The sequence below is a fragment of the Eutrema salsugineum genome, unplaced genomic scaffold, assembly GCF_000478725.1.
Source record: "Eutrema salsugineum unplaced genomic scaffold, Eutsalg1_0 scaffold_1, whole genome shotgun sequence".
NCBI classification, from domain to species: Eukaryota; Viridiplantae; Streptophyta; class Magnoliopsida; order Brassicales; family Brassicaceae; genus Eutrema; species Eutrema salsugineum.
The window spans coordinates 19,874,033-19,892,274 of record NW_006256909.1 but is presented as its reverse complement, the minus strand read 5'-3'; the positions used below and the strand labels follow the sequence as shown (position 1 = coordinate 19,892,274).

Genomic DNA, 18,242 nt, shown 5'->3' with positions numbered 1-18,242 from the left:
GCAGGATCGATTACCAATTGGGAAGAATGTAGAACTACTTTCCTAAACCACTTCTACGCTAAGTCAAGGTCGAACAATTTGAGAACGAAGATCTCAACCTTTCAACAAGGACCAACTGAATCTTTCTATGAAGCTTGGGAACGTTTTAAGGAGTATGAACGTGATTGCCCTCACCATGAATTTCATGGATCAAGCCTGCTGAGCACATTTTACCGAGGTTTGCAACCAAAATACAAACTTTCACTTGATACAGCTAGCAATGGAGATTTTGGGCAAAAGACGATAACCCAAGGAAGAGCTCTCATCGAAAATTTGGCTCAAACCAATAGCAATGACTGTCCTGAATACGATCGATCGATGAAGCAAGCCGGAACAGACAACAAGGAGATAACTGAGTTGAAGAACATGGTGAGCAAGCTTCTGAAGAGCAACAATCGCCCGATCCATGCATGTGAAACCAACAATGGCGCAGAAGATGAAGGACCTAGTGATATCGATCACATTAATCAAGCATTTCAAGAAGAAGATGTGAACTACGTAGGAGCACTGGTGCCATACCAAAATCGCTCCAACAACAACTTCAACAACAACTTCCGGAATGCAAATTACAACAATCTCTCTTACCGCAATCCAAATGTGGAGAATCCTCAAGATCAGTACAACCCACCTCAGCAAAAATCCTTCCAAAACAAGTTTCAAGGTGGAAACTTTGGGGGAATAGTACCGTATCAACCGCGACAGCCATATAAGTACCAAGGTACGGGTTTTAACAATCAATTTGTACAACAGCAGGGAGTCACGACAAACCAGCTAGCTTCACAAATCGATAGACTTGAACAGTCAATCCAACAGCTTGTTAAGACGAACGAAAAAGCATCTAAAGACGTGAACGTGAAAGTGGACTGCATGTACAATGATCTGAATGGTAAGTTTGAATCTTTATCTTCGCACGTAAAAAAGTTAGATGTGCAAGTCGCCCAAACAACCGACTCTATAAAGAGGCAAAGTGGAGTTCTTCCAGGAAGAGTTGAAGATAACCCTAAGAAGTTTTGCAATGCCATAACCACATTGCCCGAAGAAGAGGCCGGAACCGATGGAAAGAAAGAAGAAACCCCAATCTTTGTACCACTGTACAAGGATATCGATCCCAAGCAGCCACCGTTTAAGGTACCTGAACGATCACCGTTTCAAAGGCTTACCAAAGCCGATGATCCGGGACGTTTTATTTTCCAGTGTTTCATTTCAGGAATCAAGTTTACAGACTGCTCGTGCGATTCTGGAGCCAATGTCAACATCATGTCTAAGGCATTTGCCGAAAAATTGGGCATAAAAACCTTAAGGACATCGACGGTTAAGGTTATCTTTGGAGATTCATCTCAAAAAGATACTAAAGGGGCGATTCATGATCTACAAGTTCTAGTGGGAGATAAGATTGTTCCAGCAGATTTCCAAGTCCTGGAGATGGATAAAGACAAGGAGAGGCCACTCATTATCGGGAGACCATTCCTAGCTACACTGGGAGCAATTATCGATCACGCAAACCGGCATGCTGTTTTCCTCAATGTGGACAGAAAAAGGTACTATCCTACTATCTTAGATGAATTTCCAAGCAAAGGAAACAGGCCAAAAGAGAAAGAAAAGGAGAAGCCGAAAGCTTTTGCAAAGATCAAGATCATCATTCCACCAGATGCAACAGAAACTACTGAGGACCAAATCCAGGAGCTGATCGAAAATACAGAAAGGGTTTCGAACAACATTAAAGTCCGAAAGAAGAATAAAGGGAAGAAGACGGCTCCTCAAGGAGAAGAAGTAAAACCTCCAGCAACTGGAAGTAATAAAGGCACATCAAGTGGAGTGCCATTTAAATCAGCCTGATTCCTAATGCTTACGTCGAGCTAAACGACTTAAAACAAAAGCGCTTAATGGGAGGCAACCCATTTAGGTACTCTTTCTTTTAGTTTTCTTTTTCTTTTTACAATTTATGCTTTCTTTTTCTTTTTAAGTTTTAGGTATGTTATAAAACAAAAACACAAAAAAATCAGAAAATTAGAAAAACCAAGAAGAAAAGGTAGGTTTTTAGCCGCTCGGCCCGGCAAAAACGAGAAGATTGGACAATAGGCCGCAGGAAGAAGAGCCGCGGTCGCGACCGTTCGACCCGCGGCCAAGGGTGCATTGACCGCGGCACCGTGAACATGACCGTGGCCGAGCCCTCAATCACTGATGGTGACTTGATGTGGTTGTGTCGAGAGTTGTCAAGTTTTACCCTAAATGAAATCAATAGCCGCAAGTGCACAGCTGATCGATTGTAGTACTTAGGGATCGAATCCACAGGGAAGAAGGATATTTTCCTGCAAAAAGCCTTTGAAATAAGTATAAAGTAAGGAAGTCTAGAACCAAAACGGTTTTGTGGGGGTTTGGTAGTGTGTTTAAAATGTAAAAACGAAATATTAAAAGAGAATATGGAAATTAAATGGCGTAATAACTAAACTTAACGAAAATGAATAAAAATGAGAAAAACGGATATTCTAATTGCTTAAATGAAAATCTACTAAAAAGGAAAGACAATATTGAACTAAAGCTTAAAAGAAAAAACAGTGTAAATCAATGGGAAAGAAGGCGTTGGGCTTCAGGGAAGTTTTCTCAGGGGTACGAACGATTCAAAACATTGCTAGAGAGTAAATTGGTAAGATTTTAGCTTAAACTTTTCGAACTGGAGTCACGGACGTATGAATACGCCACTGTCGTGATCATAGACAACTATCTCTCTCAACCCTGACCAGTAGGTTTCCACTCTGGCCCTGGAAGAGAAGAGATGCATTATGTTTAAGACTCGTCCTAATTCACAAATCGCCCATAGGTAGGTTTCCACTCCTATGTTTGTTTTGCTCTCCCAAACTAGATCTGATAACTGATGAACACTTTCGTGTCACCAAGCATCTGGATCAGATTGTAGTTCATGACGCTACTCTCATGCAGTAAAAACGAATTCAGAAGAAAAAGTTCTAAGATTCGGCTCAAAAGCTCATGGAATCTTCATCGAACATATAAATCCCCATCGAAAATCCCTTAATCCCAATAGATTGAGAGACGTCACACAGAGGATGGAAACTCTATGATAAGTCTTGTATCTCAGCCTCAAAGGAATCACACCAGAGAAGAAGAGACAGAACTAGCTGCGGCTAGAGTTTTGTTTTCTAAGAAAAGCCGGGTATTTTATTAATCAAAGTTTAAAATTTACAAGCTGAGAAGGAACCTTATATAATGGTTCGACACCTGGTGGCTTCTTTTGGCCGAAATTGTTACAAAAAGGAAAGTACTAAACCTATCGTTTCACTTAAAAGAAAAAAAATGGAAAAACTACTAAAACTCTAAAACGACTAAGGAAAAAGTGTCTGCAAAACAAACAAGAAACTTGTGAGAATAACCTGTAATGTAAATACTCACATTGGTTCGGAGAGTGGAGCTTCCACTTGTTTGGCAATGACAAACAATGCTGCTTCCTTGTTGCCTTGTAAGACCGGCAAAAATAGTATAGCTTGAAGCTTAATTTGAGAGTAGTCATTGTTTGGCGTTTCTTTGGTGTCCTTGAATTCTTGAAGGTCTTTAAGCTCCACACAGTTTGATCCTGCCGTGATCTCCAAGTCTTGTGTCTCTAAGGTGTTGAACTGGGTTACTGGCTCCATTGGTGCTTCTCAAGTGATCACCCCTTTGAGTAGCTTCTCTTTGAGTTTTTCATGATCTATGAGCGTGATCAGCCCCTCTATTGATTTGTTAAAATCCTCTTTTAAGCTCTTAGTGCCTGACCTTGTCCTTGATGCGGGCCTCATAGTTGGTATTGTTATCAGCTTTTCATCGGCTTGTGTGGTGCTTGTTTCGATGTCCTCATCATCTCTCCACATGCATCACTGTATTTGAGAAATCAGAGGATTACAGTCACCTCCACTCATATACCGTAACGTCTTTGTTGCAAACTAAGACCATCAACCCAAACGGTATCAGCCCACAAGACTTATTTTAATACCCAAATATTAAAGAGGAAGAAAAACACACAATTTGTGTTAAACTGATCAGTTTAAAAAGTTTGTAGCTTTTCAGGGATTTAAAGCAAGATTTCTTTATCAATACTATATTGTTTTTGGATTTTTGTTTTGATTAGGATTTTGGATTTTGAAGTTAAATTTTAGTATTTTATTTTTATTAATTAAGTGACGTTTTCAAAGAAGTTTTGAAATTGTAGGGCCGTTACAAAAAAAAAATTCATATTAATAAAAAAGATTAAGGGCTGCTTGCGAATTAGACTTTTAGAACTTAATTTGAAAATTGTATTTTAATCCTTATAAACACATATAATGATAAGCATTGTTTATTTGTTTATGATCTATACATCTGAATAGATAATAATAATAAAAAAAGATTTTAGGTATGTATTATTAGTTAAATTTTAGCAGTGTTACAAAAGACTTTTTCGATATATAAAAAAAAATAAGGGGCTACTTGGAGATTAGGCTTTTAAAAGTTTTAAATCTTTAGTAGTTTCACCAAACACACTTGTGTTTTCCCAAAATTAGTTCAAAGTCTCTAAAATCCTTTACATCCTTAACTTTTTTTTTTACTGTTTCGTTGCAATTTTGTTTACAAGCTAGAGGAGATGCTTGTAAATATTCTTTAGCTTGTAAATAAAATTGCAACTAAAAAAATAACAAAAAAAATTTAGGAGATGATTCAAGGTTTTGTGGTCAAGTGGTAATGAGATGGATTTGTGACGCCAACACGTTTCAAGTTCGATCCACCTGTTATACGAAACTATAATACATTATTCTTGGACACTTACATGGATATGAGCCTTTTTTTTCAGCCCATTTGAATATCCAGAGAAAAAGTCTATCCATGGGCTGCACTAGGGATTAGTCTGAGTCCTTCCATAGATCAGATCTGAGATGTACACTGAGTTATTTATATTAAAAAAAAAAAAATAAAAAAAAAAACATGTTTGGTCAAAAAAAAAGCTGTGAACCTATAAAGTCTTCAAAGTCTAACACCAAACAGCTCTAAAGAAAAAGCGTTTTGATCCTCATGCGATGCGAGGAAACAAAAAAGAGGAAGGAACATAACATTCTGTAACATTCTATTGATCCTAATGGAACAAAGGCCTTTAACGCCTATTTTCTTATGGGAAACAGAACAAAAGAGAGGGAGCTAAAATTACAAACATGCCAACTCTAGTTCGCTCATGTGATCCTTTCTTGACCTATGTATTAGATCTGGACCACATGAGCATGTGATTTTTCCCTGCGATTTTTGAACACACTTATATGCCTCTACACCCACAAACCCCAATTTTAGTATCATCACCATATCATCATCATCAAGACCAACACATGCTTTAAAAAGAGGCTAACATAAAATGGGAAATACTAATAATTAACATACTAGTTCGGTTTTATAAGAAGTTTTGTGTGAAAGCTCGAGATTTCAAAAACAACACAAGTTTTTTTAATCTCCCTTTACATAAGAACATAAGAAGTTAAGTGATTTCAATGGATACGAAAATACACTGCATGATTAAAAAAAAAATATTGGCATAGAAACAAAAAACAAAAATCAAGTAAAAATCTCTACGACATCCTATAAATTGAAAAAGATGAAGCAATAATGTTGACCAAAATATCTCGTTTAAAAGAGAAAATGCAATTAACTCGATACAAAAATTGCAGTGGAAGTGCAAAAAGAAAAGATTATCATTATTATCTATGACAAACACATCTATAATGATAAGCACTGTTGATAGGATCATTGCCTTCGACCGGGACTTGCTCAGCTCTGCATTTGTATCTACATCCTCTGCACTCATTGTAAGTACAAGTTGGAGCCGTCGATCCTATCATAAGCCTCCTTAAATTCTGCATAAAAATATTTAAATGTTCAAAAAAAAATTCTGCATTAAAATATTGTCATACATACAAACTACTATATTATTATACAACTAAATCAACTATAAAATTTATTGTTTCCTTCAAGTAATTACTGAAAAAACAAAATATCTCTCTATGGGAATTTACCAGGCGATGTATTTGTGAGGGAAGTGAGACCGTATCTGCGATAACACGAGCTCTTGAGGCTGACACATATAGGAGAATTTTAAAAATAACAATAATTATAATAGTATTACTGTTACGAATATTGATGTAGATTAATATATTGTAAGTTGTAACTAAGAAAATGGAAAACGAAGACATGTGTGGAAAGGATGAGACCTTGAACTGCACAATTTCCAAGAAGCAAACCAAAGAGAAGAAAGAAGAGTGTTATCCATCGAGGCTTGATGTTCCTCATTTCATGCTTCATCTTGTTCTTCTTCTTCCTCGTCTTCTTAATTCTTCTTCTTGCTTTATCGTATGGACCAAATGTTTTGGAGAGAGATAAGTTTTGGCTATTTGGCTGTAAGTTTTGTCTTCTACTTATCATCTAATGGTGATGTTTGCGAACACGTAGAGATAAGAGTTGGAAAATACAGAGGATGAAGTATTCACTTTTAACCCACTAAAATTAAACAGAAGGGAATAAAAAAACATATTTAACTCACATCTTTTTCTTTTTTGGGCACATCATAGATAACTCATCTTATGTATGATCTAGTCTCTTCTCTCCCTATCACATATCATGTTTTTTATATACATCTGTTATAATTTATCTGTCCCATTATGTGAACTAAGAAACAAACGCGCGCGTCAACACGCTGGTAATTTATGATCAAATATATTTACTTAATAACTAGGTGATTGTTCGCGCTAAGCGCGGATTTTATATATTTAAGAAGTTGTATAATATTTTTATATTTGAGTTTAAGGATAATAGTTAAATTGTATAATATTTCTTGTTAAACTTTCAGTATATATCATCTTTTTAAGATGAACAACACTTATTTACAATAATAAAATGAAATTATACCATTAATATTGATCAAATATAGCAAAAATGGTATTTTAGATAGTAATGAAACAAACTTTAATAAATATTCCTTCAGAAAAAATATCTATGTCTAAGTCTCTAAATTAAGATTTTTGAATCGGTGAATTTCGGGGAATGGAGGATCAATCAAAACTTTACTACATTTGAAGGCTGTTGTAACAATCCAGATGTCATGCACTTAGATTACCTTTACAAATTTTAAAACACAGATGACAATAGGTTGTTTGCAATTAAGTAGAGATCCTAAAAAAAATTCTGAGTGATCACCATCTAGATGCACTTGTAAACGACGACCGCTATAAATTAGTAAAATCAGAGAGTTTAATGTCAATGATAAACATGATAAAATATTCACAAACATGATATATAAATTATTTAAGACAATAAAGACTAATACATATATAAACATTTACTATCGTATTCTCGATATTAAGGAAAATCACATCTTAATTCTGGTTTTTAGGGGTCTCGACATCAATTGCATAGCGTGGGGCATAGAAGCTGAACATTTTGAATCCCTATTAAAAAACACCTTTCGTCGCAATATCGTTTTCTGTGTATTGAGATTTTGGGAGATGTGTCGTTATGGAGGTGATTTTTCATTCTCGCGATCAACCATATATCAACGTATATCAATTGTAGTTAATATAATTTTTCATTTTGTGCAGATGAAATATGTGTATGTTCTGGCCGAGAATTCTCTAAAATATTGTTTGATCCTCCAATTTCTGAAGTCGAAAATTCTCATTTTATGCAAGCATTGTTTACCGGTATCATTTTGTAAATTTCCTAAATGAAATGGTTGAATGTTCGACTCATTATTTATCTTGTTCTTGCATGCTAGACTACACAGATGATTTTGTCAGTATTGAAGATGACTACTTTTTTGATCACTCACATATTTTTCCTAGCCATTGAATCTATCAAATTCATTTTCAGTTTTCTTTTATTTTGGATATGTAAGGTGATAAATGGTTGACACTTTTGTTTGACCTTTTTTTCTCTAGTTAAACAGCAACCCTAATGTTAAATTTTTTTTTTATTATTCTGAATTTTAAAATCTTTTAATCAGACGAAAGAATTATTATAGATAATTATTTTTAATAGTTTTAAAATTACATTCAAAATTATAAATTGAATTTATAGATAATTAGCTTGTACAATTACTTTCAATTTTCATACCATGCGCTGTCATACAGTTTTTTAAATTTTTTATAAAAACTATACTTTTGATTCAAAATTTTCATTATAATCAATTGTATATATATGTTCTCAAAGTGGAAATGGAATTATGAAATTATTATGTATATTAGTCTTAATATTATATATCCATATATATTTTAAATAAATATAATATGGTTCTTTCAATCCATTCATAATTTTACATAATATCAAAGTATGCAATCATTATTACGATATATTAAATATATAAAAAACTATCAGTATTTTCAAATAAAGTAAATATTAAACCAAATTTACCAATCATATTTTCTTTATTTTTTTTCATCATTACTATTATCGTATTCTCTAGTTTCTTTTTTATCTTTATTTTTTTCAATTTTTACTACTCCTTTTTTTTTGATATTCTTTGTCTTATTTATCACTCATCTTCATATTTTTGTACTTACTTTACATCACTTCTGATTTTCTTCTTTGTCTACTTTTTTTCTACATCTTCCGGTTTTCTCTTCTTCTTCAACTTCCTCATCCTTTTATTTTATTATTTTTCTATTTTATGCTATCGATCTTCCATAGCTCATCGTATTTGTCTTTTTTTCGTCTTCTTATTCTTTTGGTTTTATTTAGTATTTTTATTCATCTTCACATTCTTATACTTTGTCATTTTCATCTTCTGGTCTCCTTTCTCAGCTTCAATGTCTTTGTCCTTGTATTTTAAAAATTCATCTTTATTAGCTTTGTATGCGAATATATATTCATCTTTATTAGCTTTGTATGCGGATATATATTATCAATTTATCTTCTTGATCTTTCATTTTTTTCATCTTCCTCTTCCTCGTCTTCAACTTCTACTTCTTTTTTATCCTCTTGTCTTCTTCAACTTCTTCCTTTTTTCCTGCTGGTTTTCTTCATTTTTTCCTTTAATTTATCTTATTCTTATTTATCTTGTCTATGTATTCTTTCACTTTTACTTCGTTTTTATTTGCTTCTTCTTCTTAATCTTTCAGATTTTTTGCTTCCTCGCATTTTACCTCTTCAATTTCATCATTTTTACCATATTCGTATTCTCTAACTTTTCTGCTTATTTTTTTATTCTTCCAATTTTTCTTCTCATCTTTTTTATATTCTTTATCTTATTTAAATTCTTATACCTCATCTTCACCTTCTTATACTTTGATTACATCATCTTGCAATTTTCTTTTTTGTATACTTTGTTTTCTTCATCTTCCCGCTTTTTCTCATTTTTCTTCAACTTCCTCATCTTTTTATGCTTATTATTCTTCGTTATTTCATGCTATCCACATTCCTTGATTCAGATTATTTTTATTTTTTGGTACTTATATTATTCTTGTTTATCTTAGCATCCTTTCTTATCTTCATATTCTCATACTTTGTCATCTTCATCTTTTGGTCTCTTTCCTCATCTTCAACTTCTTGGTCTTTGTATTTTCTAAAATACCTCTTAGTCAACTTCGTCTTTTTCTTCTTTCTCATTTTCTTCATCTTTTATTTTTGTTTATCAGCTTCCTCTTGATCGTCTTAGACTTCTTCTTCTTATTTGTCTTCTTTCTCTTATTCTTACTTACCTCGTGTATGTATTCATTTTCTTCTATTTTGACTTAATCTGCGTATTCTTCTTTATTTTTTGGTAATTCTTCGTCTTTTATTCTCTGAATTCCTTCTTTTTTTTTTGTTTTCTGTTTACTTCCCATATTTCTTTATCTTATATGAATTCGTATTCCTCATATTCATCTTCTTATAGTTTCTCTACAACATCTTTTGATTTTCTAATTATTCTTCTTGTTTTCTGTCATCTTTCAGATTTCTTCTTCTTTTTTATCTTCCTTATATCCTTATCTTTATCATTCTTTGTTATTCTGTGTATCTATATTACCTAATTTCTTATAGTTTTTCTTAGTCTCCTTCATATTCACATTCTCATACTTTGTGATCTTCACCTTCATATTATCTTTCATTTTTTTCCATCTTTCTCTTCACCGTCTTTGACTGACTTACACTTATTCTTATTTATCCTGTTTGTCTTCTTCGATTTTTTTATCTGTTTTCAACATCTTCTTCTTCTGATTATAATACGATAAAAATAAGAGCACATAAAGAAAAGAAAATAGCTAAACTTTTAGAACAAACACGAAAACTCACAAGTCGTGAATAGAGTGAAACACAACTATTTATACAGAAAGAGATTTAGGTTTAGGCGTTTTGACATTTTTCGTAAGATAAGCATCAATATTATAGTATATTCTTTCTAGATTATCATACACGCGTTTTCCTTTTTAAATAGGTTTATAAACATATATACGGTTTTATCTTTTCATTTATCAAAGATTTAACTACATATGATGAGGAAAAATTCCATTTTCAAATATAAATTTCATTTTTAACCGTGTAAAATGTTTTTTATTAACTAAAAACCTATACCATGAAAGAAAGAAAACATATATTAGATACCAGCTTAGAGGTGGCAAACATATTTTATATGAAACATAGAAACACAGTTCTTAATTCTTTCTAAACCTACATATATCTAAGCTATTTACTCTAAATTTTCCTATGTTTGTCCATGATAAGAATTTTCAGTCTATATATCTCTCTGGCCTCTCCATTATAGATCTTCTCGCTTTCTCTGGCCTCTCCCTAACAGTTCTTTTCGCTTCAGTGTACTGTCTGATGATGACAAATACCCATTGAATCATAAGCGTAAAAATCTCCAAAACCATTTTTTCAGGGAAGTAATACCACTACTCTGACTCCAAAAATCTAAAGAACAAAATATTTACCATATGCGAGATCTCCAAAGCCTTCAAAAACCTGAAATAGGTAAGGCAAGATAATTGTCAATAAACCAAGTCATAAAAATAAGTAACTTTTTATTAGAGAGAATGGATTAAAACGAACTGAACCTGGAAATAACAAACCAAGAAGATTGTCTGGTTTAGTTAACGAATTGACCAAAAACTTCTAATACACATTTGCTTCCCCGAACGTTCAAGACCATCAACCAAATCTTCTTAGGAAGAAATATAAAGAGAAAGAAACAAAATTTAAAATCTGCTCAAGCGTCTACTTCTCAATGAAAAATAGATAGATAAAAAAACAAAGCTTATAAACTAAAACACTAACCCAAGACAATAACTTGTTCTCACCATCTAGCATCCCTACCTCAGCAAGCATATCTTCTTTGCTTTTATAATATCAGAGAGGCACATCATAAACTGTGAGAAAATGTCAAAGGAAAAAATGCATACACCTTCAGCAGTCAAAACATGAGCCAGTACTCGAGTCTCTCAGAATACAAAGTTGGACTGTATCTGTATAATATGACTAACCTATTAGTCAAACCCAAAGAAAGAGTCAAAATAGATTGCAACTGTACTCTCCCACAACACTTGTTAAAAAGATCAATCCATGAAACATAAGAGACACTACATCTAGTCTATAACCTGATATTTTTGAAACTATACATGGTAATCACATTCATAACCAAAATAACAGAGCTATACCAACGTTATTTATATATGTTGATGTAAAATAAGTTTAAAAAATCAAATACCACAACTTCACTACCTTTGATCAAAAAACTACTTCACTACCGTCATCAGCCTCATCCTGATCATTTACCCCGACATTGACTTGTAATAGCTCTGGTCTAAGTGCGCTGCCGAGAGAAAAAGAACCATAAAGCATTCTTTGGGGATTATTACATTATCTGTAGAGACCAATGAGAGTTGATATTTAGACCATGCTTATATCAATAGTTAAATACACTATCTGCGTACCTCTTTTCTTTGAGAAAGCTATTTGTGTGCCTTGATATAAAACATTTTCTTTACCTCTCTCATTAGCCAAATCGCTATTCCTCGAGCCTGAGTGTTTCAACTATTACCACGTTAGTATTCGGCCCACAAGCCTCTCTTGTTCTTCCTGTGCACAACCTCCTTTGCTGCAGCAACAAACCAGAATCATAAACAATAATAAAGATCATATAGAGTCAATATCAATCAACTGTGAATAACGGTTTCAGTGCACCTATATATTACTTCACATATTGTGTTGAATAATTGCATTAGTTGCATTCAAATTCCTCAGATTACACAACATTCAACAGACAAATCATCTAATCAACAACTTACTCCCTTGGAAAATTATTTAAGCTCCTTAATAATGCAAAAATGCTCAGCTCTTGGTCTATCTAAGCATGGCAAAAGGTTAGTATCTACACCTGTCTAACTATAAGCATGCCCAAGATTAGTGTAGTCTCCAATTCATTTTTCAGTGATATTAGTGACATTGATTCTTCCTCTCCTAAGGAGAGTATGTTAGCTTGTTCTCACCTCTAGTGCAAATAATTTCACAAAATCATCAAAACGATCAGGAAATACTTTCAGAATTTTTTTAATTTTTTTTAATGAGAAAGAAATTATCAGATATGAATATGAGCATCCATGGAGAAAAGAAACCAAACCTGCTATCTTTTCACTTTCCGATTAGACTATCTATGATAGATAATTAAATATTCACATTCATCAATCGCCTGGTCAAATAAAATAGTAAATTGATGATTAAAGCTTTTTTTTAATTAAGCTACAATATAACTTACGCAATATAATTTGATTTAAGACCATAAAAAGCTGAAAGAAAATCATTGCAAAAAATTATTCAATAAATTGAAATCTATATTTAATTTCTTAAAATCAAGAACACTTACCAATAAATTATTGTGGACGAAGGCTCTAGGTTCCAAAGAAAGCACTTCAGTCCATTGAAATTCTCTCTCTTCTGATCCATAGAGAAAAATTAAACAATTTAAATCAAAAGTCTAGAATCCAAGACAATTCATGAAACTCACAGTAGCAGCTATAAAATAAGGAAGGTCGACCAGAGAAGACTCAAAGACTCATCTTTGTTGATTGGAAGAGAATTTACCCCTAGAAACCCAACATCATTCACTGATCCACAAAAAAAATCGTTAACTTGAAAAGCATGTACTGATTCTCAAATAACAAACTGTATATATCTCAAGAAAAAATAGACAAAAAATAGTCAAAGAAGTGAATCAATTCAAAGAAAACATAACAGATCATACCAAGAAGAGATTTTGATGATTGTGTCATCATCGCGCCTTGATTAGTAGACAAACAGACGCATGATATAATGTTAATGTCGTTTGAACGTGTGTGCTGTTTCAAATACGTCCGAATAATTCACTGAGAGATCAGATAGAACACAATCTGAAAACCATAAAGTAAATAGATAATTTAACAACAAAGGAAAAAAAAGTTCGACCATAAAAAACCAACGTGTTAAACCATTAAACTAACGTGCCTTAGTTGAATAGAAGGAGCACAAATCAAAACAAAACAAACCTAAATGAGTTAAAAGAACTACAAAGTCGTCAACCTTCTGAAAGTTTCTTCATCATGACCGATTATATCCACTCGCCTATAAACCATGATTGTTGTGACCTAAGAAAATAGATAATGACAAAATCAGAACTACAAAATCTGCACCATTACATTGAACATATCAATCAGAAACATATAATACTACAGAGATACAGATATGCACAAACTATAAATGAACTTAAATAAAAGAAAACTCTATTAAACCCTAGAACAAAATAAAAATCTAACACGTAATGAATATGAGAAAAAGAGCAAAGTATTTATACGTAAATACTTCTACGGTTTATGGGGTTTTCCTTTTTTTTATAATAATTCTACTGCATGTTTTTATATGATCTAAAAAACAATTAGAAGAAAAACGAAGCGAGAGAAAATATAAATAGACAAACTAAGAGTTTTAAGGCAATACCTCAACCCCCGACCTTCATTAAGAACCCTTAAAAACCATATAAAAAAAAGAATTTGACTAAATTGTAGAACAAAAACCAAAAAAAAAAAAACTTACTATACGTATATAATGAATATGAAAGGAATATTGAGTTACCTTGACATACAGATTTTAAATCTTAAAAAAGGCAAAGAAAAATAATCAGATTGTCAAAAAAAAGGAATTCAATCGTAGTAGTTAAAATAGAAGAAATAAAAGATACACAATTCAATGGCATGGCATACCTTTTTTGTTGGTGATATCAACGAATACGAACAGAGTTAAGATTGATTTTTGTTGTATGAGTGATTAATCTAATTCTTCTGGTTTCTCCTCATCGTCAATTTCTTTTATTTGGTCTTCCTCATCTTCTACCTTTTTCTTAGAACCCTTGAAAAAGAAAAGAACACGTAACAAAAAATTGACTAAGAACAAAAACAGAAATATGGAAGGGATGCACAAGTCCACACCGAATTATTATTTTCTGCCAATTGTTGCTCTCTATTTATTTAATTCATTTATCTTACAAAAAATCAAAATCAAAAGATCAGTTTCATAGCAAATACAACAAAAACAAAGATATAATTACAAAGAAATAAATATCAAAACCCTAGAGCTAATAACAATACACAGAACACAAACAAACAAAAAGATATGTTGATGCGGTGATGACCAATAACGAAACCCTAGAACTAACAACAATACACAGAACACATAATAATCGAAAGAGCAAAAAATATATAAAGAAAAGCAATCAAAAATATTGATAGAGATTAAACCTAAAGAAAAATCACTAAACAGAAATCAAACGAAGGAGGTCGATATCATGAAACAAATCATAGATCAAAAACGTAAAAAAGAAAAAACTTGTGACTAATATGAGAGGAGATACAAAGTATTTATCGAAAACGTGATGTAAGGTTAACGCTTTTTATTATTATAATTTTTGATATTATCAAATATTCTATTTTGATTATTCGATTGTTATGTAATCCAAAAAATCTAGATACGATTTTATCTTTTTGTTAATCAAATATTTGATTATTGACTTTGAGGAAAACTTCCCTTTTGGAAAGTGATAAATTAAGGTATATCGTATTCATGTTTTTATAAATATATAATAATTACATAAAATAAACAAATATAAAGTTTCCAATTTTCAATCGCGAGATTTTTTTTACAAACAGAGATTAATTAAATAAGAGAAATTGGGAAAAAATAGTTTAATGAGGCAGGGATTCGAACTTGTTACATGTTGGTTAAGAAAGTTGGGCCACCAACCAACAGAATTAACATTTTTTTTTTTGAAAATTCATTAGCCACTAAATATATATATTAAACTGTCAATCCGAAAAATATGTCTGAACCAATCAGAATATAGTATTTTTATTAATGGCATAAGTGTAATTTAAGACTTTCCACCAAAACGACATTAAAATAATACTCCCTCCGTTTCACAAAGAGTGTCATTCTGACATTTTTCACACATATTAAGAAAATTATTAAAAGTACAACTTTGTCCCTTATTAATATATTAAATAATTTGTTTTCATCTAATAAATACATTAAATTAATAGGTTTAAAACTGAAATATTGTTTAAAATTTTGCATTGAAAATATAAACGACACTCTTTGTGAAACAAAAATAAAACCTTAAAACGACATTCTTTGTGAAACGGAGGGAGTAATAATTAATTAACACCAGCCAATCAAAACATAACATTAGCTGACCAATCAGAATATAAAGATTTCATTAATCAAAACGACATCCAAATCTGTGCATTAAACCACAACTCGATTTACTTCGCAAATAATATAATGATTTTATAAGAGTTGATAAAACCTAACAAAAACAGAACGACTCATCAAGTTGGCCGGTTTCTTAATCTATAATACTTATAATATTTTTTCATGTGATATGATTTGATGTGGATAAGAACTGTACCGTGTTATGAATTTTGAAGCAAAGTAGAAAAATAAGTCTTAGTATAAACCTAGAGCATATCATGAATGAAATTGGGGAAAAAATTCGCTTTAGACTTATGGCAGCTCTTCACACTGACCATAATATATATTAGCGGAGATTAACTATTCTGACATTCAAGAATATACAACCTTTAAAAATTCTAACATATAATATACAACCTTTAAAATCAGAAACTTAAACAGTTTTTTTTTTCGACAGAAACTTAAACAGTTTATTTCACCAAAAGTGTTTCATGAGCATACTTCTCGAATGGATGTTTTCAGAGTTTGATATGGTTATTTTTTTTGTTCTATGTTTTGGTTATGTTTATACAAACTTTTTCCTGATTGTTAAAATAAAGTTTTTGGTTTACACTCTGTACAATAAAGTTAAAAGATCTTAATAAAGTAAAACCAGTTAAAAATTGACATGTATTAATCATTTTTTATGCCGCATTTTTCATAATTGATCTATGTTATTTGACTATATTTGTCATTATAGAATGTAAACAGTTATGATTATTATAACGAAAACTGCTATAATTTTATTTTGTTATAGTTAATCGATGTGATTTGTTATGCCCTGCTGTATAATGACAATTTTGAGCATATATTTAGGACGCAGTATGAGATTATAAGAATTTTTTAGAATCACATGTGCATAAGTTAATTGTTAAAATAGTCAAAACTTATGTGGTTATTTTGTATAAAATAAAAGTTTTAGGGACATAAATATTATGAAATTTAATATGAGAATATATTCAATACTTTTTAATTTAATGAAAGGCTAAATTAGAAATTGTTTCTATAAAAAAAATAGAAGATTATGGTCCTTATAACAACCTTAATACATAAATCTCCAGTTATTCAAGGTTTGTTGTGGAAGAAATATTTTTAAAATTCAGAGTATAAACTATGGATTCAAAATATACGTTTCCATTTTTGTTCTTATTAATCAGCATGTTATAGTGGTTTATTAAGAAATAAAATCTATATATATATATGTGGAAAACATATATAATTTTATTAGTTCAATAAAATATAATTAATAGGTTCTAGCTCGAAAATCACCAATTGTTGTTATTTAACATTTTTTTTTCTAAACTCTCATAATATTATTTTTAACTATTTTTAGCTGATGCAGATCTATAATTATTATATTTTGGGAACTAATATGGTATCCTATCAGTGGCCATCCCTACCACAAGCTAACTACGGAAGATTTAGACACCATGTATGACATGCTTATTCATCTCGTATTGAATGCTGGAAACTACAAGTAGAAAATTATTGTGCGATCTTGTACCCAGAAAATAGTGAGAGTGACAACTTTATATGAGGTGGACGATTCATGAGCAATTCTATGTAAAATCTTACAGGGACATGTTTGATCAGGTTTCGCTTTCCTCTTTATCTAACGTGATTTATTTTTCAAGGTCTATGACAGATACTGTATATGGAATATATCCGTCTATTGAGATTTACTCGTATATACTTTGTGAATATTTTCATATTTTTCTAGTTGTGTAATCTTCTTAAATATGCAGGAAGCTAGGTTAAACTTGTCTGTATATAAGTAAGATCGTTTGATCATTGTGAATAACAAGAAATCCTTTCATACATATCTTGGTTTCTTGACATGGTATCAGAGCTTTAAAAATTCTTGCTCGTTTTTTTTTCACTTCACCTTATCTTTCTTTGACATCTCGTTTTGTTTTTGTTTCATCTTTGTCTCTCTTCTTCTACGATACGATGTCTGGCACAGACGGACTCCCCGACTCTTCCGTGAGTACTTCAGCTAAGTCCACACCTACGACTCAGCCGCCACTCACGGTTCAACACCGGACGATATCACCTTATGATCTCACCTCCAGTGATAATCCGGGATCGTTGATTTCTCAGCCTCTACTCAAAGGACCTAATTACAACGAATTTGCTACAAACCTTCGCATGTCTCTCAAGGCGAGAAAGAAGTTTGGCTTTGTGGATGGTTCTATACCACAACATGTGTCTAATTCTCCTGATTTGGAGGATTGGTGGACCAATAACGCTTTAGTTATGTCCAGGATCAAGCTGACCATTACCGCATACATTTAGGTTAAGCTTATCTAATCCTGAAATTGTGATGAATTATTGGGAACATATCCGACGCTGTTACTTTGTGAAGAACGGACAGCATGTTCAACGCATCAAAACTGAACTCCCGACTTGCTGGTAACATGGTCTCTGCATTGAGACTTATTATGGGAAATTAATGCAGCTTTGGATGTCTTTAGCAG

At 32.0% G+C, this 18,242-nt stretch overlaps 1 protein-coding gene and 1 non-coding gene across 3 annotated transcripts; both read right to left on the bottom strand.

Moving 5' to 3' along the window:
- Positions 1–75: 75 nt before the first annotated feature.
- LOC112082466 lies at positions 76–182 on the bottom strand. The gene has a single exon (XR_002897141.1). It is a non-coding gene; the product is annotated as a small nucleolar RNA R71 (small nucleolar RNA).
- Positions 183–3,281: 3,099 nt separating this feature from the next.
- LOC18029990 (EPIDERMAL PATTERNING FACTOR-like protein 9) lies at positions 3,282–6,573 on the bottom strand. Of its 2 annotated transcripts, XR_002896880.1 has the most exons (4): positions 6,255–6,573; positions 6,060–6,118; positions 4,832–5,900; positions 3,282–3,905 (listed from the first exon to the last, which is right to left on the bottom strand). XR_002896880.1 is itself a non-coding variant. In XM_006414920.2 (3 exons), the coding sequence occupies exons 1-3, from the start codon at positions 6,463–6,465 to the stop codon at positions 5,745–5,747; spliced, it is 426 nt and encodes a 141-aa protein (XP_006414983.1). In that variant the 5' UTR covers positions 6,466–6,558; the 3' UTR covers positions 5,604–5,744. The 2 variants fall into 2 exon arrangements, 1 of the variants encoding a protein (XP_006414983.1); XM_006414920.2 differs by lacking the exon at positions 3,282–3,905 and having other exon boundaries at positions 5,604–5,900; positions 6,255–6,558.
- Positions 6,574–18,242: the final 11,669 nt, after the last annotated feature.